The sequence below is a fragment of the Dipodomys spectabilis genome, unplaced genomic scaffold, assembly GCF_019054845.1.
Source record: "Dipodomys spectabilis isolate Male_0828 unplaced genomic scaffold, ASM1905484v1 ptg000783l, whole genome shotgun sequence".
NCBI classification, from domain to species: Eukaryota; Metazoa; Chordata; class Mammalia; order Rodentia; family Heteromyidae; genus Dipodomys; species Dipodomys spectabilis.
In genome coordinates this window covers 9,333,046-9,358,849 of record NW_024871460.1, presented here as the reverse complement: position 1 = coordinate 9,358,849, position 25,804 = coordinate 9,333,046, and the positions used below count along the sequence as shown (strand labels likewise).

Sequence of the window (25,804 nt, the reverse complement as noted above, 5' to 3'; positions counted from 1 at the left end):
AATTTTGGAAAACCAGATTTTAGCAAAATACACTAGTAGGTGCCAGGTTAAAGACTGCCTAAAAGAAGCTGCAGAGTCTCTGAGAGAGCCAAATCCTTCTTCCAATCTATATAGTCACATGCCTTTCATTAGAGGCACATGGAATTTACAATGAGCTCAACAAATGCAATTCAGGATGGGTTATCAAGTTACTTGCATATAGAAACGACTTCCAGTTACTGTATAAGATCTATATTAGAAAATAAACTGTAAAGGAGAGAGCAAGTTTCATGGCAGTTTCCCTAACTTCCAAAGTCAAGGAAGATGAATGTGTCTTGTTTTCAGCATATATATATATATATATATATATATATATATGTACTATATAAAATAAAATAGCAATAGACAAATATGCATACGTATGAGCCAAGTGACTCATTTATTGCTGAACACAAATAGGGAACCAAAGATGTTTTCAAAGAATCAGTGTCATTTAAATCCTCTGAAAGGTCCATTTGAGAAACCACTCGATGAATTTCTATAATTCCCACTATTAATTTGAGAATTTGCATAGCCAAAAAAGATAATCTAGTCATCTCATTAGTATACCATGAAAGCCCCTAGTTATGAAACTTGTAAATTGTATAATCCGCCTTTAATTTAATAGCACCTGCCAACAAAAAATTTAGAATTAGTGTGATCAGTTAGACAACTCTTCTATGTCAAGCAAAAACTGTTCTTCTAGAAGATGTGAATTATATCTGTGTCAGTGTGAAGAAAATGTTTTGACCTACAAAGAAAAGCGTATTACTTAACTTTAAGCACTTAGTTATTGCTTAAATAGAAGCAATTTGTTAATTTTTTATCTCTGATGTTAAAACACACACACACCAGCTTGAAAATTAGAAGTATTTAGCTTGAAATTTTAGGATATATGGCTGTAAATGATAATTCAGAACCATTCTGCTCACTGTAGACCTACTGAGGCTACAAAATCATGTATCTTGCACTTTCCTTCTGTATCTGTGATCTCAGGGAATCACAAGTCATTTTCATTTATGAAGAGTTTGTGATCCCTGTGTATACAGTCCATAATACACAGAAATAATTAAAATCCAAATATCCAGAGCGAGCCGTAAGACTTTATTTCTGAGCTCCTAGCCCTTGGAAAAAGTTCTGCTATATTCTGACAAAATCACCATAGCCATTGACAAATAAGACAGTGATTAATTCTAAGGGGAAATTTTGTAAGACTCATAATGCAAAAGAGGAAGAAGTGTCATGCAATCTCACACACACACACACACACACACACACACACACACACACTAAAAGAAGTCATGTGGTTGTTTTCTTTAAGATGATATATTAAAATGAAAGACGAAAACAACTACAAAATATAATTATAAACCGTATTAAGGGACAACGCATTATAAAACATATCAAGCTTTATGGTTTCTTATCAAATCAACTCATACCAACTTAAAAAACTCGGCTTTGCAGAAAGTAATATTATATATTGATGTGTTGCAGGTTAAAAACAAGAATTTTGTTTTATTCACCAAGCTTAATTTTGGCATTAACAGGGCATCAATATAGGAGCCTTGCTGGGAGAAGTTAAGATGGCTGAGTCACATCCTTTTATACATCAATGATTGCCTTTAGCAAACTGGTTACTCTGACTTCAAGGTCAAAAGGAAGCATTTAGACACAAATGTTATGTTACTAACCTAGTCATTGCTAAATACCTGAGGTAGTAAGAACTTAAGAGTTCTTACTAAAAATACTGGTTTCATCCTATCTGCTTAATAATATGAGCATCTAAAAATAGAATATCAATAGGGGGTGTATAAAGCATACTCTTAATAAGAATTCATTTTTTGGTGCCAGTACTGAGGCTTGAACCCAGAGCCTTGAGCTCTGACTTGGCTTGGCTCTGTTCAAAGCTGGAGCTCGACCACTTGAGAGCAACAAGACTTACTTTTAAATCAGCGAGATGATGTGCACAATTGAATCTATTGTCCTAAAGTTCAGCATTTGAGAAAATTCAAAAGCAAGAATCACCACCCAGGAGGACACCAAAGGTAGAAGCCTCAGCCCCTCCAGTCAGGCTTCCTGTGCTCATAAACAGCAAAAAGCCGGCTGAATTACAGGGTAAACTGTGGCTGAGCGCAGATGACTTTCCACTGTTTATTTCATTTGTCAATTTCTTGGTTGAGAACACGTGAGGCACAGGGCTCCCAGTTACCCAGGGCTCCCAGTTACCCAGGGCTCCCAGTTACACAGTGCTCCCAGTTACCGTGCTTGTGCAAAGGAAGGGGGTTGGGGGGGGGGGGGGGCAAAGGAAAACTCTACCGAGAAAAGCAGGCGACTGAGGGAAAGGCAAGCCACGCTGACTTTCACAGAATGCGGAGTTAGTACTTGGGCGGACTCCCCACCGGCTCAGGGCTCTGCTCCCTTTCGCATCGCGATCGCAGGTGAACCATGAGATGGAAAGATGAGTCACTGTGGATAAAGCCATCTGGGGACTGGCGAGAGCCAAAGCAGGGCATTCCGGCGAGGAGGGGCTGCAGCCACGGCGGAAACGCGGGGAAGGAGAGGAGAGTTGCAGCTGGGGCGCTGGGAGCCGGGCAGGGCGGCCGGCGGGCGGGCGGAGCGGGGAGGGTGGGGTGGTGGGAATGCGGGCGCCGGCCAGGGCTTCCAGCCACGACCCGGGCTGCCGCGGCGCGGCTCGCCGGAGCGCTGACACCGGGGTGGGGGGTGGCGGGTGGGGGGGCCGGAGAGAGTGCGGGCGGGCGGGCGGGCGCGCGCAGTTTCCGCAGGACTTCCTGCGATCACACGCCCACCGCCCGCCAGCACGCGGGCAGGGCCTGTCTGCACCCACTGCAGCCTGGCCCTCCCGCCCGCCGGCCCAGAGTCCCCAGCGCACCGTGCCCTCCCTGGCCCGCCACAGCCAACAAGCCGAAAATGGAATCCTGAGCCTGCCACTGATGGGAGCGCTTCTCATTCTGTATTTCTCCTTCAAATAGGCATTTACAAAACAAAAACAAAAACTTCTATTTAGTTCTGCTCTACATTCCCACTAAGGCACTCTGGATCGTCATACATCTTTCTTAAAATATGAAATTAGGCCATTAAAAACTAATGACATATATATATACATATACATGTGTGTATATATATACATATATAGATATATATTAGTAAGTCTAACTCCAAGCCAGCTTCTTCTTTTCTTTATGTCTGAATTCAGTCACATCTGAATTCAAGGCTCTCATTTGGAGAAGCAGCTCCCCAGAAATACACTTAAAAGCACAAAACCAAGAAGATTAACAGGACAGCAAGGCCACATCCCCATGTCATTCCACAACTTCCCCTTACAAAGCCTTGCTGATCTCAGCCATTTTACTGTAATGGAGCCAAGGAAAGGCACTTACTTGCACTAACAGAGTTTATTTTTTTGTTTTGTTTTGTTTTGTGTTCTTATAAAACAGAAGACTGCAACTATCTCTGCAAAGGTGGGGGGGGGGGAGAAAGGAGAGAGAAGAGAGAGAGAAAAAAATCCTAAGTTGCATGTCTCCAGAATGATTCCAAAAGCAATTTTTTTTTAAATGAAATGTCTAAGATAAAAATAATTTTGAAATCTTTTTCTCTCTGACAATGAGTTAGGGCCTCTGAACAAATCAGACTGAACAGTGTTAATATGAAAAGTCTTTAGGACTCTGCTCCTAGGCAACGCCAGGCATGGTGGTGAAACCCTGGAATCTCACTATCCAGGAAGCTGAGGCAGTCAGTAGGATGGCGAGTTCAAAGCTATCCTGGGCTACACAGTGACACTGGCTGAAAAAAATGAAGCAAGCAAGCAAGCAAGCAAGCAAGGAAGGAAGGAAGGAAGGAAGGAAGGAAGGGGCTTACTACCACCAAAGTAATAAGTAAAATAAACTCCTACACCTCCAAGGTAGAACTAGAATTTTGCTGACCCATCAGAGGAAGGAAAAAAAAGAACAGCTTACAGAGCATCCGGCTAGATGATCTGGGTTCAAATCCTGTTTCTGTTGCGTGCTACCTGCTGTTTTCTGGAGCATTCATGAAAGATCTGAGACATTCTCTCCTTTCTGTAAGTGCAGATGATAGCCCCGTCTGTCTCAGGTGGATACAATACACTCAGCACAGGAGACAGTGCATGTCCCCTGTACATGGCAGAGTGGTCACAAATGTGAAACACAGTCAGTCCTGTAATGTGACATCTCATGGAGGACTAACTCCCTCAAGCAGCAACCTCTCACTGTGAACCTAGCTTGCCCAGGGCGTGTTGTCAGCTCTCAGTTTTATTTAGAGATCAGAGCTAGTTAGGCATCTACCAAACCAGTTCTTAGCACTCTTAGCTCATTTCTATGCAAACTGTGTCCAGCCTTTGGGCAAAGTTTGCGTGCCCTCTGCTCCCTGATTTTCACAAGTGAAAATGAAGCCCAACACATTTAATAATGTCCTCTCCCATCATTAAAGGGCACCACACAGCTTTAGCAGACAGGAAACTAGCCCAGCACACATGCTGTCCAGCTGGCAAATAGAGGCATCTTCGGCAGCACTCACTCCTACATACAGTCTGATAAGGAACATTTTAATGGAGCCAAAACATACATTTCCTTTTTCTATTCATGCACTTAGTAGAAATAAGAGCTGAGAGTCATGTCCGGACTTTTGAAGTGGCAATAAGATTTTTAAGCCACCAAGGCTACTAAAAGAGCAGAGCTGAATTTTGCCTATTCACTTTCAACCAAAAGTCTGCGCCCATTCAGTTGTGAAAAGTACAGGGAGGCTGAAAGCCCCTACTTATTAACCAGAATGTTCTCTTTAGTGGAACTCTTTACTGCTACATAACAGTGTACAGAATATAAGCAGACATTGCTTCTAACAAGCCAACTATCTCCTTCAAAGGATTTGTAAAGTTGCGGATAGATACAAGGTGACATCAGAAAAGGACGTTTGAAAAAATGCAATTAGCTAAGGTTCCTAGGAACCTTTGGAATGTTTTGTTTTTAAAGAACTAGTACATAGATACGAATGCTCCAAAAAATGAGCTGTCCTAGGAGCAAAGCAAGTCAGTAAGTAGATCTCTCCTTGAGACCTGCTTAGTTCCGTGCTTCCTGTGGATATATGAATGGTCAATAATGACAAGATTGAAGATTTTCCAGAGCTGTTTAATGTGTATGGGCTTAATAGAGTTCTATGTTTAATCAAAGAGACTTTCTATTTCTCCATTAAAAGAAATATGTTTAGTTAAAATAAAACTACATCAAGGTCAAAGATAGGGTCTTAAAACATACTTCAAAACTATTCTGGGCTTTAAAGATGAAATTATAAGTGAATAGTAAAAAGGAAAAAAATCTAACATGCAAAAGTCTTGGTCAATCTTGTTCTAGCAAGAAAAACCTGTCATGCAGCTATTATTCATTTTTCACCTTATCAACCACCTCTCAGGCAGACAAGGATGACTTAAAAAGCAAAGAAAAGTCCAATTATTTTCTCATTGTCCTATCTAAGCATCCCAAAGTAGACTTAGCTATGGTTCTACCCTTCTCCTAACAAACTGTATTCACCAGTACCCTTGTTTAACATCCGAAGGTCTAAAACAACCTTGCTACACATCAGCTTCCAGGCGTTGAACCTACTCACAGGAATCTATCATCCTTATGGCAGTTCAAAAGCCATGGGCATCAAGCACCACAGCCTAATATTTGGGCTGAAAATCTGCTCAAATACATGGCACATAAAATGGCACATATCTCATACATGATCTTAAAGCCAAAATCCAATGTCCTTAATATTTTAAGATGACATCCTTTATCATCTTACAGTTTTGAATGATCTGTACTGACTTCAATACAGGGCCAGTGGAACACAACCATGCAGTCTGTATTTTCACATTTGTGTAGGTTTCAGATGTACTAGAGCTTCCTTGTGCTTCAGTTGTACTGACACTTCTTACTTTTAAGTGACACTCATCAATGAAAGGCAAGATTTAAAAGCATCCTGCAAAATACAACATGCTAAGTTCTAACTAGTGGTGTTATACAAACCTGAAGCGGCATCTATTAATTATACAACACCATATAATCCTTTTCTTCTCTGAAACTTGACAAGCCAATTTCACAATTTTTGCAACACCAAAAAGTCCTCTTCTTTGCTGGCCAATGTGATTTTCTCCCATCTGCCCATTTAATGCAATGTGTTTAAGAAACTGCTGAACTCAAGGAATTTGTAAAGAGAATAAAAATTACTTGGGTATGACCTTGCTTTCCAAGTGGATCCTGGTACAACACGGTCATGTTAAAAATCTGAGTGGGAGACTCTAGAAGCAAGCAATCATATAGAGGTGAATATTTTCAGAAAGAAGGAGAATCCTTGTTGTTAAAGCTGGAATAAACAATATTTCATAAGGGAAGAACACACACACAAAAGTGGATTTGGAATATTCTGGAATCAGTCAGCATTGTGTTGCAGAGGGAATCCAGTGTTCTACAGACAAAACTGGCAAACTGAGAACAGATCTAAAGGTTCCCAGTGCCAAGATAATGAAGAGAAACAAACTTATACGTCAGTACAGATGGAGGTAGTAGGCCACACAGATACTGGAACTCAGAGCCAAGTTATGCCTGAAAGTGAAGGGAAGACTATGAAATAGTTACATCCAGATTTAAAACTGAATGCATAAAATCCTCAGAGTACAGGCATTAGGAGGAAAATCAAGGCAGACTAGAACAAGCAAGGCAAAGTTACAGTGTCCTGGAAGCTAAGCCAAGAAGCACTCAAGAGAATGGTTGGCAGCATCCTGCTCATCTGAGACACAATCAGATGGAAAGACCATTGATTTTGGCTTCCCAGATGCCACTGGTGACTTCAAATACAGCAGTGGCAACCCAGGAGCCTTGGCAGATTTCACTTGATTGAGACCTGGAGATTTACATGAAATAATACTCAAAATCCAGGAGCTGTGTAGTATCCTCTCCACTCTGAGCTTATTTTTACATCTGATAAGGATTATCTTTTATCTGAAATAAGAGAGTAGATTCCATATTTGACTTAGAAACATTCTTATTAATGAATAATCAAAGAGCAATATTTTTACTTATACCTAACAAGATGGAATACATCTGGAAATGAATTGTAAAAATCTCCTGGGATTTTTTTTACCCTTTCCCCGAAAAGTATCAAATGAGCAATGTTCAATATTTATACCTAAAATTCAACCCAGTGTTTAAATACTAACCTATTTCTTAATATCATTAGCCATGGATTGCCTACAAAACTATACTTGAACATTTCCTACCTTCCAAGACTACTCCATAAACAACCACAATTGGAGTATAATCCACTTAACTACCCCCTGTAAAACATCTAGGATAGCCTTTGTTCCCAAGTCTGTGTCATGAGAACAAGTATAACATAGTTTAAAGAATGTGTAAGAAGAAGTTTACCAAAAGCAGCTGAATATATTAACATAGTTGTGATTCCAAGGAAGTGTAGGAAATTTAAGTACATTGTGAATTGTAAAAGAGTAAATCCCTTAATAATAAGAAAGAAAAAGTAAGATATAATTAAATCATCTTACTCAAACCCTACTTGGATAGAACTTGTTTTAAAAGCCAGTGAAAAGTACTTTCTTATAAACGAAGTCCAGAGCAAGAGCCATTTAGTCTTATTTTCATCCACGATGCCAATGTTTCCAATCTCCTCAAGTCCAAGAAGTAAGAGAGATGGCTGATATATAGAGGAAGAATCAACTAGAAAAATAAATTTAAAAGAACAAAGAGAAGCATACGGAAAGACTAAAATGAGGTAGGCATTCAGAGTACAGTACCAAATCCTGTGGTTATATTTGATATAACCATAGAAAACACTAAGCAGAACGTTAAATTATAGCTCAGAGTTGATGTGAACAGTAAAACCAACTGTAAAGAGACAACAGTCAGAAGAGAAGATATGTACCAACGAAAGCGTCCAGATTTTGTTCATGTTGTATGCTCATTACAAGAGAAAGATTTGCTATGTAGGTTGACCAGCCTTCATAGTCAAAAACAGCTGCTCTGGTCATTTTAGAACCACATTTTAATCATTCCATACATTAACTTCTGGTGTAACTGATAATTGCTAGCCTTATGGACATGATAATTTTCCATAAGCAAATGGCTTTATTTTAAAAGGAAGAGCTATCTACAAACTATTTCTAAAAACTTCACACCTTCGATAAACACTAAGGAAACAAAAATAAATAGACCAAAGTAGAGAAAAAGCAGGCTCTCGACCTCTGGTTAAAAGAAAAGAATCATACAAGTGTAGCATGGTAAGTTCTTCACTCTGCAAATGGGACAAAGTGAGTTCAGACAAAGACCTGGGACCCGCCTGCCTAACCTACTGCCAGGGCCTCACACCTCCTGATACTTCCTGAAGTTATTGCTACAAGTGTCCCTTGAAGGACCCAGGAATGCCAAGTTCAACATCTTGCTAGATGAGATTCACTACAACTCTTTAAAACCCAGAAGTAGAAAGGGAAGTAAACCACAGTTGCAGCACCTTTAGATTTCATTTATGTTTCATTAGGTCTCCAAGTTGCCTTTTAGATAGTAATGATTTGCCACTAGGACTCAAATAAGAAGAAATAGGAATTTAAGTTTGGAACTACTCAGAATAATAAGGCAGGGGATTCTATTTTTCCGAAGCAACAAAGTAAATGATGAAAATCAGATTAATTATAATCAGGAAAGAAGCATTAATTATATCCATGTTGTACAGCTGAAATCCTGACCCAGACTGGAAAGGGAAGAAATTGTAAAAGAAAAATAAAAGTATTGGATTTATATTTTACCATATTTCATTTTCAATATGCTTGAAGCCAATATATGTCATTTAAAAGTCAAAACTAAGAAAAACAAGGCATTTGTATTAAAGATATCATTTTTCCTGTGCCACTGGCTCACACCTGCAATGCTAGCTACTCAGGAGTCTCTGACCTGAGAATCACAGTTCAAAGCCAGCCGGGGAAGAAAAATCCACGAGACTCTTATCTCCAAGTAACCATCAAAAAGCAGGCAGTGGGAAAGCTCAAGTGGGAAAGCACCAGCCTTGAGCAAAAAGCTCAGGAACAGTGCCCAGGCCTTTAACCTTTAATTCAAACCTCAGGACCAACACACACACACACACACACACACACACACGCACACACAAAATCATTTATTATTTTGATTTTTTTATTTCAGTACTGAGACATACATAAAATGTCACAACTATTTCTCAATCATATTTGAAAACTAATTTCAAATTTAAGGCTGTCTATGGATTTTGAACCTGCCGAAGTGACAGACAGAATTTCAGCTTCCTGGAAGACAAACGTCTTAAATTAAAATAGACTATATTTTAAAAATTGGCCTCTGTGCAGATAAACACTGCCGTTATATTAAACTAAAGGGAAAAGAGAAACAAACTAGTTTCTTATAATAAGAAAATGATTTTTCAGTACTAAATTTTATGTACCAGGGAATCCAAAGTGGTTTATATCACCAAGATGTTTAAGAACATTGAACTCACATTTTCTGCAGAAACTCTAACTTTTTGTGATAAATTTTACATGAAATATTTGATATCCATATCTTCATAAGACTATGATAAACATGTCAAATGACTCATTATATCAACAATTTCTTACTACATGGAACAAACGACATTTTAAATCTATCGTATCCATCTGCAAAGGAAAAAGTAAAAGTAGATCTTAAATAAGAAACAATTTGCTCAACAAACATCAAAGTTGTCTAGTATTTTACTTATAATTAAGAAGATGATCAGACCTTACAGTTCTTTATCCAGCTAAAGAAGTGGAGGTGGTTGTGCTAGAATGGATAGGAACTCTAGCTTTTCAACTCACTCAAAATAAAATATGCCACTATGGTTGTTCTAAATACACCTGTGTTCACGAAACACAAAGAAAGTTATAAACCCAAATTTGTATGGCAGATTTTAGAATGACCAAATGAAGAGTGTCCAGCCATTGAAAAAAGAAATGTTTCTCCTTGCCTGAGGTCTACTTCTTTCTAACAAGGCTATTAAAAGTATCTCAAGCCTAGATTCCCATTTTTGTCCTTTGACAAGGAGAATATTGTACATTCATGCATGTCTGCTGAATGCATATCAGCAAAAAAGATGAAGGACTGCTTTTAAAAGGAAATCATAGAATTAAGAGATATTTCACAGACGTCATAGCATTCACCATACATTCAATGAGGTGATGTAATTTATTCTCTTATGTATTTCCCTTTTACATGATCTTCTTAATGTAACTCACTGGGGGAAGAAAATATGCACATTCTGTTTGTATTAGAAAGTTAGCTATTATCTCACTCAGAATCCTGTATCAAAACAAAGTTGACCAACTAGAATGCTGTTCTCCCAAATTAGCCCTCATTTTCTTTTATATTAGAAAAAGGGTGAAAGGAATCATTGAATTTTATAGTCTTCATCTGATTAAACCTGAAACAGTTGTTGTTAAAAAAAAATTTTTAAACCTAAAAAAATTGTCCAAATGGATAAATTTTTAAAAATCATACTTATACTTTCAAAATAACACACTAAACTTGATTTGAAATCAGGACAGTTTCCTAACTCCATAACTATAGTGATTTCATCGGGTCAAAAGTTTTGGCAAAATATCTGCCTGACATCACAGGGAATAAAGCAGAGGGTAACTGGTTGAAGTATTCGCATTTCTACCAGTGGAGACACCAAACTGCTGTCAAACACTCAGGAATACAGCCTCTCTCTCTCTCTCTCTCTCTCTCTCTCTCTCTCTCTCTCTCTCTCTCTCTCTCTCTCTCTCTCTCTCTCTCTTTCTCCTCTTCTCTTCAGAGAACAGCCTGGGCAGTTGTTATGACATTAAGTTTACAATTTAGTGTCTTCATCTTTAGGGGCTAATGTGTTTATTTGAAATGAAAACAGGTTGTTCGTCTTCTTTCGGATATATAAGCAAAGCTGTTACTTCTTTATGATAGCAACCTTATTTGTTTTACATAATTATAATTTAAGGATATCGATTGTCTTTGGTTCCTCAGACCAAAAACAGAAACAAAAAAAAAAAACAGAGAAATTCTCCTTTGTACTATAACATTTTCTCTTTAAAAATACATCCCATGAAATGCATTTCCGCCTTGACAGTAATTTATATTTTCTTACTAACCAAACATAACTGTACACATAAAGTACACAAAATCTATATAAGAAACAACTAAACAGTATTATACCACCATTCATATTTTTGAGCTAAGAATAATAAAGCATGATTTTCCCAAACTACTTTTTTTGAAGTAAAAATACAAGTGTATAAATGACATATGAAATGATTTCCTGTAGTGACCCCTTAGAAATGACCCAAACACCCATAAGGACATCAAGCATCTGGATGCTTAATGCATCAGAAAAGTTTTTTTTTTAAGAGTACAGAAAAATGTTAAGAAAAGAATACAAGATAAATGCAAAAGCAATTTGTATGTTATGGAAAATAACACGGGTTCTGTAATAAGAAAACTCCAGAAAGATGAAGTTATTTCCTTTTTTCTCAAAAGTTTTTTAAATAAAAAAAAACATAAAAAAGCTAAGTGTTTCAAAATCAATGGACTTCAAGCAATCCAAGAAAATTTGGAAAACATTTCTCTAACAAAAATAATAATAATAACCCAGGACATAGAATGTCAATTTGGAAATGGTGGCAGCAATCGTTTGTTGAAAACAAAAAATTAAAACCTTTTTAAAGACAAAAATTCAAGTTAGCATCCCAGTGATTAACTCTGCTAGTGCTTAGCCAAGAACAACTTTCGGCACTTAAAACATAAAACTGTCAGTTTCCTCTGCTTGGAGACAAAACATACACAAAGCAAACATTCGCTGCTATATTTTCCTAGACATGAAAGATAGAACTAACTTTCATAAAAGGTGATTGCTCTGAATATTTCTACCTATTAGGATAGTCATGCCCCTTGTCCTAAAATCCGGTTTGCACATTCAAAGCAGTAGCACTCTCCCTAAAAGATAACCACTATTCTAGTTTCTATTACTCCCTATACCTCAATGGTAATATAAACATTTGCTAAACTATTTAGTTCAACACACAAACATGTTTAAGCAGTCTGTGCTGATGTTATTGAATATAGCTATCATAAAACTCTTTATTAAAGACCTCAAAGCATTGATAACATGGCATTCTGCTTCTTGCAAAACTAAAACACAGACATGGGAGAATGTTCAAAGTAGTCTTCCTTAAAACAAGACAACACCCAGTCAAAGCACCATCCATGACTGAATGGTCCAATTCACATTTATAAACTTGGAATACAGAGCTGGGTAGAAGCACTAAGAAACTAAAACTGCCTTAATGTTTGTGCCAGAAATATGTCACAGTTGGTGCTTATAATTATTCCCAAATTATACCACAACTTTATTTAATTTCGTCTAGCACAGCTCCTCATGGAAATGAAGTGGCAAAGACCTGCTCAAGAGCAAACAATCAAATCAAACTATTATTTTACTATGCATAAATTTCTTCCCTTTCTTATACCGCAACCCCCAAAATATAAATAATATAAAGAAATGTAGGTAAAAATCCTATGCTGACTTGTGATTCTACTAAAAGGGTAAATCCTTAGTCCTCCAGACACTGAAATATTAGAACTCAAACAATGCGAAAAGGCAGAAAGAGAAATATGAAAATAAAACAAGGCAGATAATCTAGAGGAAGCATGCTTGGTCTCAGGATAATTTCCTATGGCCTCCTAAAATCAACTGCATCACACAGCCCAGAATCTCGGCTTACCCTGCTGAAAAACACCCAGAGGATTTTCAGAAAACAAAAACTCTGGTTGTGCTTCCAAAGGCCAAATTAAATGAGAGGACCTTCCACTCCTGAAGGAAAACTGCACAGTAGCACACCAGAAGCTACTTAGTACTTTCTGTAATGCAAAGTTGGAATCATAAGTGTAACCTCGGTGGGGTTTATCTAAAATTCCCAGGGACCACAGGCAGAGGTCAACGTTTTCTATGGCAAAACATGAAAATAAACAAAGCCAAATTTTTGCAGCAGTATTCTTTATGCGATCATGAATTGCAGAGTACCCTACGCCCCGTTCGGCTCCTACATATGCACATATATGTACATATATATTTTAAAGCAACTGGAAACGTGGAAAATGAAAAGGGGGAAACTCTGCCTATGCAAATATCTCCATTTCTAATCATCTTAAAGCTTTTACCATTGTCAGTGCCCATAATAAGTTATTGAGGGAGAAGAGCATAGATACACTTAATACAATGTGAACTATGAGATATTTCAATCATTTCTAGAATAAGATATGCGTGATATATGTACATAGATGTGAATAAATTTGTAACCTTAATGGGCTGTCTGCCAGAGTGAATGCTTGAGATCATGTACTTAGACTTGGACATAAAATGTGTATGTATGATTTTTTACTAATAATATTTTCTTACTGATAATGTCCTACTTTTAATTCATCAAAATATAAAGAAAAGTAAGATGTACTGCAAATATTTTAAGGCAAACTTTCAACAGCATAAACTGTCTTAAAAATGAGAAAAGACCTAACAGTCATGGTATGAACAGTGAATTTTTATACCAATTTGCCACATCTTATCCTCCAAAATGTAATTATAACAAAAAAGATGAAACAGCTCTTACTATTTTATTAAAAATTATAGAAAACAATATATCATACCACTCATTTGTTGTGTTTAATTGTTTACTTTGTACCTCAATTATTTCTAAAATTTCACCAGGTCTAACAATGAAGGGTATGTGCCCAATGACAAATATAACCATTTCTGGGCTTTACTTATACTTTGTCTGTTTATTAACATAACACTTTAGTAACCATACATAGAAAACCTAATTCTTAAAACATCTCAAAAGTACAAAAAATAATAATCAATAAGAAACTGATAATCCCTCAATAATGAGACCAATATGTATTGAGAAAATATAGTGACATTTTTATTAAAATCAACATATACATGACCAGCTTTAACTTACTTTTATAAGTAAAGTGAGCTGGAGTTTCTTTGAAAAAAAATTATAGTTTCCAAAAGTAAAATAAAAACAAATACCAATGTTTTCTGGAAACTTTTTTACATGTCCAGCATTGCTTTATGATATTGAGGGGCAAATGGGCTGAAGTATTTATAGCTACATCTTGCAGAATTAAAGATGATGTGTGGGTAATGACATCATATAGTGGGCACAAGTAAAATTTGATTTTTAATTTGTTTTGCCAATCTCACTCTGATTTCAAATCTTAGTTATTAAGTTTCAAGTAGATGCTGGATTAGGTAATAAAAACGAACATGAAAAAACAATGTAATGGCAAAAAATGTGTGAAATTAATCTGTGAAAATTCTACATATTGCCGATTATGGGGAAAGAATCTATGTACATGCAGGCACTCATGTGATGAAGACACAAATGCATAGCCAGGAGAGAGAAATGGCTCAACTTAGATTAATAAGACTGCATGCATATGAAGTACAGCGTGTAACAGAGAAATTAAATACCATAAACAAACTTCTGCCACACGTTTACATGACTTGTAGACATATCTGAGTCCCTACATAAATACTTGAAGAAAATGAAATACTGACCCACATGAATTTAAGCAAAGCCTTATTACAGAATCCAATCAAGAAACACATGTTATGTTTGCTATATTATACCCCTTCATTGATTTTTCTAAGTATAAACAGCTCTAAGGGAAAACCTTTATAGTCTTTCTTGCCACATGTAAGATATTTTCAATATTTAAACAGCAATTATGATGTTAGCTTCAATTCTATACTGGGTTGACTCTTGGTTATTATACTATTCAATATGTTAATATGATAATATTAAAGCTAAGAACAAGCATATAGACAATATAAATGCTGATTCTTGTTTATAATACTATATCACTGTCATGAATAGAAAGTAATTAACAGATAAAGCAATTATTAACACAAATAAGAGAAACACACTCCCCTGGAAAAAGAAAAAGAAAATAAACTGTGCAACCTGTGTATTTCCTTCGAACCCTATCTACTACGCAAGGCTTAAAGAGCAGACAATGAATCATTTGTTTATCCAAGTGTTGAATACATTGACTATATGTTAACTTCTAACTTACTTAAAAGTATTTGGAATATTTTCCGGAGAGCATTTTGACTGTGTCAATTACCTAGATACCAAAGTTGTTGTATTGTGTTCCTTGACGAAATAGGACACAGAGTAACTCTCAAAACCAGTATTACAAGCCGGGCAAACAGCATCACATTGGGTGAGGCACAAAATCCATCACCCTAGGGAAAAAACGCATGGGATCACAGTACAGAGTCTTTACATGTTCTATACTATTTCTGCATAACGTTTTGAGCTGATAGAATTGTAAACTACAATGTGCCAACCCATAAAACAATCTGTTCAGAAACAGTACAGCCGCTCACTGCACCTCTCCACAGAAATGGGACCGTTTAAGAAAACAAGACAAAACCAAGAACAAACGATCTTAAAATACATTGAAAGAGGCTATTTTGATTTATAGGTACTATTTTTCTTATTCTTTAAATTTCTTTGTAAGTTTAAAGTAATCTGAGTATTAGGATAATGACAGATTCATGGGGTTTAACCACCATCATCATTTCAAACTTCTACTACAAAGCTGGCCGTCATTTAGCTCCCTAAAATAATCATATTAAAAGCAGAGCTCACAGTTTAGTATATTCATGTCCACCATCACAGTATATCTAAGTAGTATCACATACATTCCATCCAAGAAACACACCTATCAAAGCATGCACACATAGCCACAAACTAACCATAGCTCAGCTGTATCATGGGTATTTCAAGCTTCTGTAGGCATTTATACTCCTCTCACATTTTAGCTATTCTCCTAGTAACTACTGAAAAATATTATAGAAAGACGTTACCTTTGTTCAAACAATACTGCTGTTCATTATATAACAGATACTGCCATCCATAATCTCACAGGAACCAAGATATTAGTGGATTCTTGGAGCAGAGGTGGTGTGGAATGGTTTGAAGCAAAACCGAAACATATTGTTTAAGTAAACCTTAAGGGGAGGGGATCATATGCGCAACTGATGGATTTTTTTTTGTATCATCTTCCACAAAGCCTCTCTCCACCCCTCCTCTCCACACAACAGTAAACAAACTGCTGATAGTAAAGAAATGCAGAACTAAACACCTCCCTCTTTTGCTTCTTTCCTTCTTGCTAAATATTATTATTCACCCAGAGTTTTGAAGTAACTGAGGGTTATTTAACATTCACAATTTTTAAAAAAAAAATATGTAAGGACAGACATGCATACTCCTAACTAGAAACGTATGCTGGAAAACTTTGTAAAAAAATAATAAAAGAATAAACAAGATTTACTTTAAAAAAACTTGCATTATACGGGTGTGAAAAACATATAGCTCAAGTTCTTTGAGGGTTTTTTCTGACAAATACTTAAGGAAAGGAGTAGTTAGCAAAGAAAGAATTGAGCTAAAGCCCATAACTCTCACATGAAAAGCTGAGAAACATATAAAATAAATCAAATCTGTCAAACTTAAGCACACATAACACGTCAAAGGCCTGGAATATGCACAGTGCTTTTTACAATTATAAATGCCGTAAAGATGCTATTCTTCCTTGGTGTGATATCTAATTTTCAACATGTCTTATTTCTTCAATGCTCACTGGGTAAAGAAGGAAAAAACAATCTTCACAGGAACAAACCTGGGATTAAAAGCAAAGTCTGGGATATGTAATTGTAAGATTTAAATCTCAGCAAGGACTTACATAGAAACTGTAGATGCTCAATAGTAAAGGACCTCATTTCTGGGTAGAGGATCTTTCCCCAGGGAAAGAAAAACTCGTACTTTTTTTTATATACCCCCAGAAAAAAAAATTCCTACTTGCCAATTTCCAAAGTTAACCCCTATCAATCAACAACATCAAAAAGTCTTCTGACTAAAAAATGTCTGATTTGCCTGTACAAGGTCAGTAAGAGAAAAAGAGAAACACTTATTTTAAAAAGGGAAAATAAAAAAGAAAGGGAAAGGGAAAACATTATGCAATAAGTTTAACATTATCATCTAAAATCCTAAGAGGCGGGATTGGGAATCTTCCAAATAGAAAAAGACTGGACCCTTAAACAAATGCTTTCGATTATATATATGTGTATATATATATGTATATATATGTGTATATATATATGTATATATATATATATACATATATATATACACATATATATGTATGTATGTAAAGTTTCATGTATTTTCCTTCCTCTGCACATAAAAGTGATTAATGTCAGAATTAAACTTCCACATTTCTTGCTAACAGGTGTGGCATTCTTTATATAAACATATTCTCTGACCTGTCACCATTGATAACCTTAACTAATTAATCTCACTTGAAACACAGGTAATTTTTTTTTTCACAAATAAGAAAGAAGTAAGTCATGGCAAATGTCCACCTCTACCCACCCCCTGCCCCCCAGCAACACACACACACACCCAAATGCAAAAACTGTTTAAGTTAAGGTAACCTGAATTGCACCAGCCATCACAAAGAGCAATTGGAGAAATCCAGCAGTGCTCAGCAGGAAAGATTTTTAATAACAGACTGAAAAACAAGAATAAAAATAACTGTATCAACAGAGCCTTTCTTCCTTAGGCCACAAGCCCGTTCTTACTTGAACTTTTTTTTTTCTTTTTCTAAAAAAAAAAAAAAAAAATGGCATTTTGGCCACTAAAACCAATCCAGAACATTATTAAAAGTTAAAAGCTACCAATTACTCCTGTCTGTTCTTTTAAAGCAAAGTTTGGCATTACGTCAGTTGGTTTAAAGAAAACAAGAAAGAGAGAAAGAGTAGGGAGAGAAAGTTTCCTACTTGTATAAACTGAACCACCAGGGAAGGTGTCTAGCCACTTGTAAAGTATTTACTGTGGGTTTTTAAAGAGCTAGAAACATTTTAAAAATTAAAGTTTTTTATTATTAATTTTAACAAAGCATACTTAAGAATGACAAGACTTCGTTTATATTTCAATTATAGCTTCAAATCAGAAAATGATTCCCAACAAGGCCTCCAATTTGAACTGCATAGATAATTTCATCTTTGTTTTTGCTTCATGGATTTGTGCTCTTAGAAGCAAAACAAAACAGTGGGAGAACAAAAACTGGACATTGCAACTCTACCAGATGCTACTGTTGTGGTCCCTACTCAGGCTTCTTCAGACAACCAATTCTTATCAATCAGAATAATTTGCACCCAGATTCATCTGCAAATTCAAAGTGACTCCTTAAGCCCAGAGATCTCTTCCTAACCTAAAGCAAGTTCTGTATTATTATCAGAGAACCAAGCGAAAGACCTACAATTGTCAGTTCTCAGGGATCTAAGAGCCACAGAGTACTATGATAACTCAAAAGGTAACCATAATCGAAACATAAAAGGCATTATTATGGAGGTCAGGGGTAACAGAATATTTTAGGCAAATAAACAAATGGCTTTGGACTACCTTATATTCCAGCATACATTTTCAAAAGTATCTATTCTCTGTACAGCAATATCTGCTACTGAACAGTAGTATAAAGCAATACTTAGTACATTAGCGTGTTTAATCCACTGTTTAAAGCTTCCAGGAGACCAATGACACTTATTTTTTTTAACTGGCCATCTTTTTGAAACATAAATAATTATAAAGTACATTACTTTTCCTACACATATCCATTACAAGCACCCTTAAATAATTACATTTCTACTTGGCACAGGCTAGACGAGGGTCTTCAGACTCTATCTCATAACCGTAACCACCGTAGTAACAAAGAACTCGCTTCTTCTTCCATGAAAGCATAACACAACTGCAGTTATCCCATCAAATTGGGGAGAAGTCTGCATATGCTGACATTAATTTCCTTAAATTTCAATCAAGAGTAAACCAGGCGCATAAATAAGTACACAACACTCAGCATCAGTTATCAGTGGAAGTAGTGTCATAACTAGCAAAAGAAGAAGGAAAAGAAACCTGTTACCTGAGCGCTTGACCAAAAAGATGGACAACACAAGACAAACCCATAACACTTGCCTGTTTTTATCAAACTGATTGAAACCTGTGTGCTGCAATATTTGGGAGAGAACTGTCCGAGTTTATGGTTTTCCATGCCTGCCAAAAACAGATGCAGACTGCCACACTAGCTGTCCTGCGGAAACTAAATTAAGCAAAGGCAAATACCAAGTGGAAAGTTGTCAGTCTGTTGAATGAATAGCTTCGTTTTACACACCAGAGGATATCTTCATAAGAATATGTTTTAATGTGAGCCACTCGTTTTATTTTAAGTGCATCACTTACTGCAAAAATAATAATTTCCCCTTTAAATCAATTATAGACACCTGCCTCCAACTTTCAAAAGTCTGTTTAGTTTCACCCACAGTAGCAACACAGTGGTATACTACATTGCTTGCTATCAAAAGCAGTACTGAAGTCAGAAAATAATAAATTTTAAAATGTATGTTACTATGAAAAATGGTTAGAGGCCTGTTGTCAATATTTAGCCCAATTTCACATTCAAATAGTTAGAATTCAAAACTGAAAATTAAAAAAAAAAAACTGCTGCAAGTCTTTTTAAAACTTGCGGCCAGATTTATTAAAACTTAACACCATTTAGCTTCTTAATACAAAATGCATATACACATATACCCTTCTGATAATAACAACGGCAATAATAATGATAATAATAATAACAAAACATCACTGGGATACTAGGATCTTAAAAGCAGTTTCCCCACAGACGCACTCACTCTGCTCTTGTGGAGGTTTTCCTATGAATGGTGATTTCCTAGTTTGTCTGAGAGAGACCTACACTGTAGAAACTAGGGGGGGGGGGGGGAAGAACTCACAAGTAGTACAGAACTTAAATGAAAATGCAAAAACAATGCCGAAGATCCAGTAGGGACATATGGAAACTCGCTTGTAAACAGCACACTGATTTGATCTTGAACGGTTTTCGAACCATGCACATAAAACGTTTCATAAAATCGCCTAAAATATTAAGCCGTCAAAAAAACTAAGCTGGAAATTCAACTCAGACTTCTCAGTTACTAAGACAATTTCCTCCTTAACGTTAATGTTACCTCTAAGGGACAAAGGACACAATCTAAACAGCACAGAACACTAACAGCACCTAACATCCAGAGGAGTGACACTGTGTGAAGCACTGGCGATATCTCACTATTTATTTGGAGACTGTCAGACTTAGTTATTATGTGTGTACAAGTATTCCACACACATACATCCTAACATCCAACAGATCTATCAGGAAGCCCTAAACATCTGCTCACTGAAGGTAAACCATCCTGAGCCAACAGAGCAAGGAGAGAGCTTCAGAATGCCTTCTATTTAGAGAAATCGAGTCAGAGGCTGGCAATACAACTCCACTTCCTCTTCAGAGGTTTTATTTTCACATTATTACTCTCCAGAAACAAGCATCGAACACTAGCATGTCCGTAACCCTGCCTACTTCACAAACTGGGTTTTTGTTGTTGTTTTTGTTAATTCAAGGGTATAGCTTTAAAAAGGAAGTTATGAAATCTAAGGAGAGATAAACCTTAACTTGTTAAGAGTCAGCCTGCCATTAGTAAACTTTCACTTAAAGGTAGGAGAAAAAAAAATTCCTGAGAATGTTAGTATCATTTCCAGACTGTCCTGTCAGCATCAAACTTACAGGAAACACTTCATCTTCCCATACAAACCCTGCATTTATTCACAACTCTGGCATATTTGAGGAAGGGGGGGGGGTGAATAAGAGTCTGTAGGATTGTTTCAGATCTTCGGCCTTTTTTTTTTTTTTTTACATGAACAAGTAGAAAAACTGAGAAAAATCTCCAAAAGAACAGCATGTAAGAAACTTCCCAACACTGAGATCTGAAACTTTCATTCTCATTTTGTCCACGTCAAGGACTGGCTCTGTCTGCATTACTTTCCTTACTGTCCCTTGCATTTTCAACTCCGGCACCCTATTCTAAATGACTAACTTTCCCCTAAAACCAGCAGGAAAGAACCACCATATCTGCAAGATCCATAGGTTTTTGCTTCAGAACTGTATGACTCTGAAGGCCTTAATTTAATTTCTTTTTTTGCATTGAACAATCAAATTTTAGCCAACAAGCAGGCCTGGAATAATTATGTCTTTGTAACTTTGTCTCAGGCCTTATCTGCATTTTGCCTTGTACTTAGGATCACTCCCGGGACTGTTCACCTGGTGGGTTTACAAAAGTTCAAGGATTCTACAAAAGTTCAATGAAGAGGCCTAAACTGGTCTCCAGTTTAACTTCTCCGCTAAGATTCTCACTTCACTTACCTTGCTTACAAGTAAGTCTGGCCGTGATTTTTTTTTCCCCCAAAGTAGGATAAGGATGACTATCCTGATCACAGTTTTGATTCATCATTATGAGCCATCATTCTTACTCAAAAAAAAGAAAAGAAAAGAAAAACTTTCACAAGTATCGATTCTGAGGCCTGAGAAGATATAGGGAAGTAAAGTAGGTCCTAAAATTTTAATAAGTCCAAGTCTGGGTCTGAAAGCCCACCAACTCCTTCTGGCCCTCTAACTTAAATTACTTTAGAGTCCCAGGGCCATAAAACAGTTACTGACTTCCCTGGGAGAGGGGAAACACCACCGTGTCAGACAGGTAGTAACAAAACAGCTTTCCCAGACACACACACACACACACACACACACAGCTTTTACACTTCAAACAGCTCCCACCTCTGCCTCACCCTCAAAATTACCCCTGGGGTCCTAGGAGCCCGGAGTTATTCGGAGGGGCAGCATAGTGTTTGGCCCTCTGCAAGATGCGTCTCAGACGCTAGAGCCCCAACAGGAACCAGACAGCAGCAGGCAGCGCGAGCCGTCCGCTGGCTGTCCCGCCGCTGTCAGGCATTTAATCACTGGCCACGGTGCCCTGACCCGCGGGGACACATGGCGCATCCACCGCACCGCAAAGGAAGTCTGGCCCCTCGCTCAGCCCCGACGGAAGTGCCCTGGCTACAAGGCCCTGCCACATGGCAAGGACAGGGGACAGACCCCCCCTCCCTCCTCTGTGCCAGGCTGTCCGGAGAGGGGCTCGGAGGCCGGCCTGGAGGGCGGGCGGACGAGCCGATGGGAAACTCGCCTCCTCCAGCTCCAGCTGGGCCCTACACACACACACACACAGAGAAAAAAAAGTTTGCTGCCTGGCTTTGCAAACTTCTCGCAGAGCCTAAGCCAGTCGTGCGCCCGTTTCCACACACACACACACACACACACACACTGGGAGAGGGCACACCAAAGCCCCTCTCGGAGGTCTGACCCTCCCTTCCCAAGTTCGCCCAACTTACTACTCAGCATGCCGGTGCCCGGTCTGCTCCCCGCGTGTCAGGAGCCGCCCCCCCCCACACCCACCCTCTCTCTCCCCAGAATACTTGCAGCAGGGCCGGCGGCGGCGGCCCCTCGGGTCCCACCACCTCCTCCTCCCCGCCGGCGCCCGGTAGGAGAGAATTAAAAATCAGCCCCAGCGAGCCGGCCATGGGGGGGGGGGGGGGTAGGGAAGTGGGGCGGCGAGAGGGGGGAGGGGGCACCGGCCTGAAACTTCTTTTTTTGGCAAATAGGGATTTGTTTTTCCTCCTCCCCGGCGGCTGAACTTGACCCTCCTGACTCCCGGGGCTACTGCAGTTTGAAGTCGCGGGGTTTCCAAGGCTCCGATGCCGGAGACACCCTCCCCACCCCCCCTCCCCACAACCACCACCACCACCAAAAAAGGAGGGGATGGAAGGGGGGGAAGGAGAGCAGAAGAGAAGAAAGAAATGAAGAAATCACACGCGCAAAAAGAAAAGCGAGAAAGAGAGAGAGAAAGAAAATGCATGTGAAACCCGAGAAGCCTGTGCTGGGCTCTCTCTCTGTCTCTCTCTCTCTCTCTCTGTCTCTCTCTCTCGGCTTTTGCTTTTTTTTTCTTTCTCAAAGAAAGTCACTTTTAATTCCCAGGGCTCCCCGGCTCACGATCGCCCACATTTTGCACACACACACACACACACACACACACACGCACACACACGCACACGCGCGCGCGCGCGCGCGGACGCAGCACTCGCGGCGCCCCCCGGGCCGGGACCGAAGAAGCCCGCGCGACCCCGGGCTCCCCCCCACACACACACCTCACCCCCGCCCCCAGCACACACCTCTTCCCGAGACCCCCGGGCCCAGCCCCCACCCCCCAGCCCGCCCGATCTCCCTCGTTACCTGTTGATTAATCGTCAAAAACACCCTCGGCAGCCCGAAAGATGGTGGCGCGGCGGCCAGAGCCATGAACCGTCTTCTGTTGTTTGCAGAGTTGATCTTGGATTATTGGGGGGCGGGGGGGGAGAGAGAGAAAGATCTTTCCTGCCTCCCCCCCTTTCCCTGCCCTCCCCCTCCCCTGATAGGAAAAAGAGAGCGAGAGAGGGAAAGAGAGAAAGAGAAAGGAAATAGAGCGAGGATGTGCCCGGTGCCGGGTGGAAGAGGGGAGGGGAGGAGGGGGGGCGGTGTTGTTTTTTGTTTAAAAAAAAAAAAATAGGAAGGCGAGAGAGTGAGAGAGGAGGGGAGGGAGGGAGGGAGGGAGCGAGGGAGCGATCCGGGGGACTGCGGGGTCTGGAGGAAGCAGCAGCCGGTGGAGAGCAGGCTGCAGACGGCCGTGAGATCGGGTCTTTATCAGAAATGTTATCGCTTGTCAGGACCTCCGTCTCCGCGCATTACGTCAGTTTCAAGACACCAACACTATTAATATCAAAGGAGCCTTCGCGGAGGAAAGCGCCACCCCAGACCCAGCTCCCTTAAAGAGACAGCGCGCGTCCCTGCGCCGCCGCCGCCGCCGCCCCGCCCGGCTCCCCGCGCCCGCCGCCCGCCCGCCCGCACGCACGCACGCCCGCACGCCCGCCCGCCTGCCCGCCCGCGGGACCCACCCGCCGGCCCGCCGCGCGAGAACTTCGCCGAGTCCCAGCGCCCGCGAATGAGCGCCGCGCGGTGCACCGACCCCGCTACCTTCCCGCCCCGCCTCCCCCCTCCCCCATCACCACTACCCACAGCCCCCTCCCCCTTCAGTCACACTGCACACACACACACACGCGCGCGCGCGCACACACACACACACACTCACACGTGTGAACGTGCGGGCTGCAAAACGAGGGAAATTGGAACGCTTCGGTGGGGGCGGGGGGAAAAGGATGATCGTGAAGATCCAGACTTACCTTGGACCTGAGAGTTGGGAGCTCCAAGGGGGAGGGCGCGGAGGGGGGCAGCCAGTCCCTGGGGCCCAAGCAAGGCTCTCCCAAAACTCAGAGATGCTGTCCTGAGCGAGCCAGAGAACTCTTATGTCAAGAAAAAAAAGTGTTTTCTTTTCTTCTTTTATTTTATTTTTCTTTTTACCTATCCCTCTCAATTAAAGGACGCAAGATAGTCTGATCTCTGGATGCTTGCGCGCGTCCCCCCCCCCACCTCCTTCCTCCCCCTTCTCCCCGCCCTCTGTCTGGAGCCCGGAGTCCTAGGATACTTCGTGGCTGCTGGTGGTGGTAAGGATTCCCCCCCCCCCCCCATGCTTTGGATGATAAGAGAGAGCCAGCCCCAGGAGAACAACTTGAACTCTATCCTGAGTTGGAGAAGTGTGAACTGAGGTTGCTATGGTTTTCTGAACTGAGAAAGCCAGAAGCTCAATGGGTGCTTTAAGGGGGTACCACAAAATAGATAAAAAAGGAGACATTATTCAAATACTGCCAAATTCAGACATGCTGCTCTTGGGGGTTTTAGAAACCATTCCTTATCTGTATGGAACTCTTTCTTTCTCAATTAAGCATGCTAGTCTCTTTCATATTTCACAACTCCACATATTCTCATTGTTAAGAGAAATCGTCTTAACACAAACTTCATTGAAATGAACCAGGATTTCATTTCTTTTCTTTCTTTCTTTCTTCCTTTCTTTCCTTCTTTTTCTTTTCTCTTTTCTTTCTCTCACTCTCACTTTCTCTCACTTTCTCCTTCTCTATCAACTTTTAAAGATCAACAATGCATAAAACATTACCATGACAGAATTCAAAGTATAGGAGGTGTTAAAAACCAAGTAAATGCTTCTTGGTTCTTGGGCGTTTGGAGTTCATTTTCTTCAGTTGGGTGACTTTAAGTGCCATGTTTTTCCTCTGGTGAAAGTCAGTTTAATCTTGTGCTAAATGGAGAAAGATCCTTTCCTCTCTCTAAACTACAAAATGATTAAAATTATAATTTTAGATAGGTACAATCATGAGTTGGTTAAAGATGAAGTAATTTCTTCAAAAATATTTTTTGCTAAATGATCCTTGCATCATTTAAAGAAAAAGATGAGTATGTTTTCGATACATGAAATTATCAGGAGTGAAAAAGCCAATCATATATATATATATATATATATATATATATATATACTTTTTTAAAAAGATTACTGAAACTGAAAATGTGCTTTCAGAACCTTGCTCCCTTGTCTGTTATATCTTTATTTCTACTTAATGCAGCTATTCAAACACATATGGGATTCCTTTTAGTAACATATTTATGCCAGAAGTATTTCAGTAGCATATCACATATAGTCCTTATGAACAGAAAAGCAATAATTCTTTCACAGTAAAGAAACTAGTCAAGTGAAAGAGTAATCAAAATGCGGTTTCACAATTGAGGCAAATAATAAATTCCATAAAGAGAGA

The 25,804-nt window shown here is 39.3% G+C and overlaps 1 protein-coding gene across 2 annotated transcripts in view; it reads right to left on the bottom strand.

Moving 5' to 3' along the window:
- Positions 1 to 23,473, bottom strand: part of Trps1 (transcriptional repressor GATA binding 1) — a 229,234-nt gene extending 205,761 nt beyond the window's left edge. The window contains exon 1 of one of the 2 annotated variants that reach the window (XM_042672892.1): positions 23,343 to 23,473. Coding sequence is in view for 1 of the 2 variants with exons in the window: in XM_042672890.1 (XP_042528824.1) it covers positions 3,993 to 3,999 (7 nt within the window). In the remaining variant the exon portion in view is untranslated. Of the gene's footprint in view, positions 1 to 3,992; positions 4,166 to 23,342 lie in introns of those variants that run through there. The other variant, XM_042672890.1, reaches the window with a different exon arrangement.
- Between the last annotated feature and the right edge of the window lie 2,331 nt (positions 23,474 to 25,804).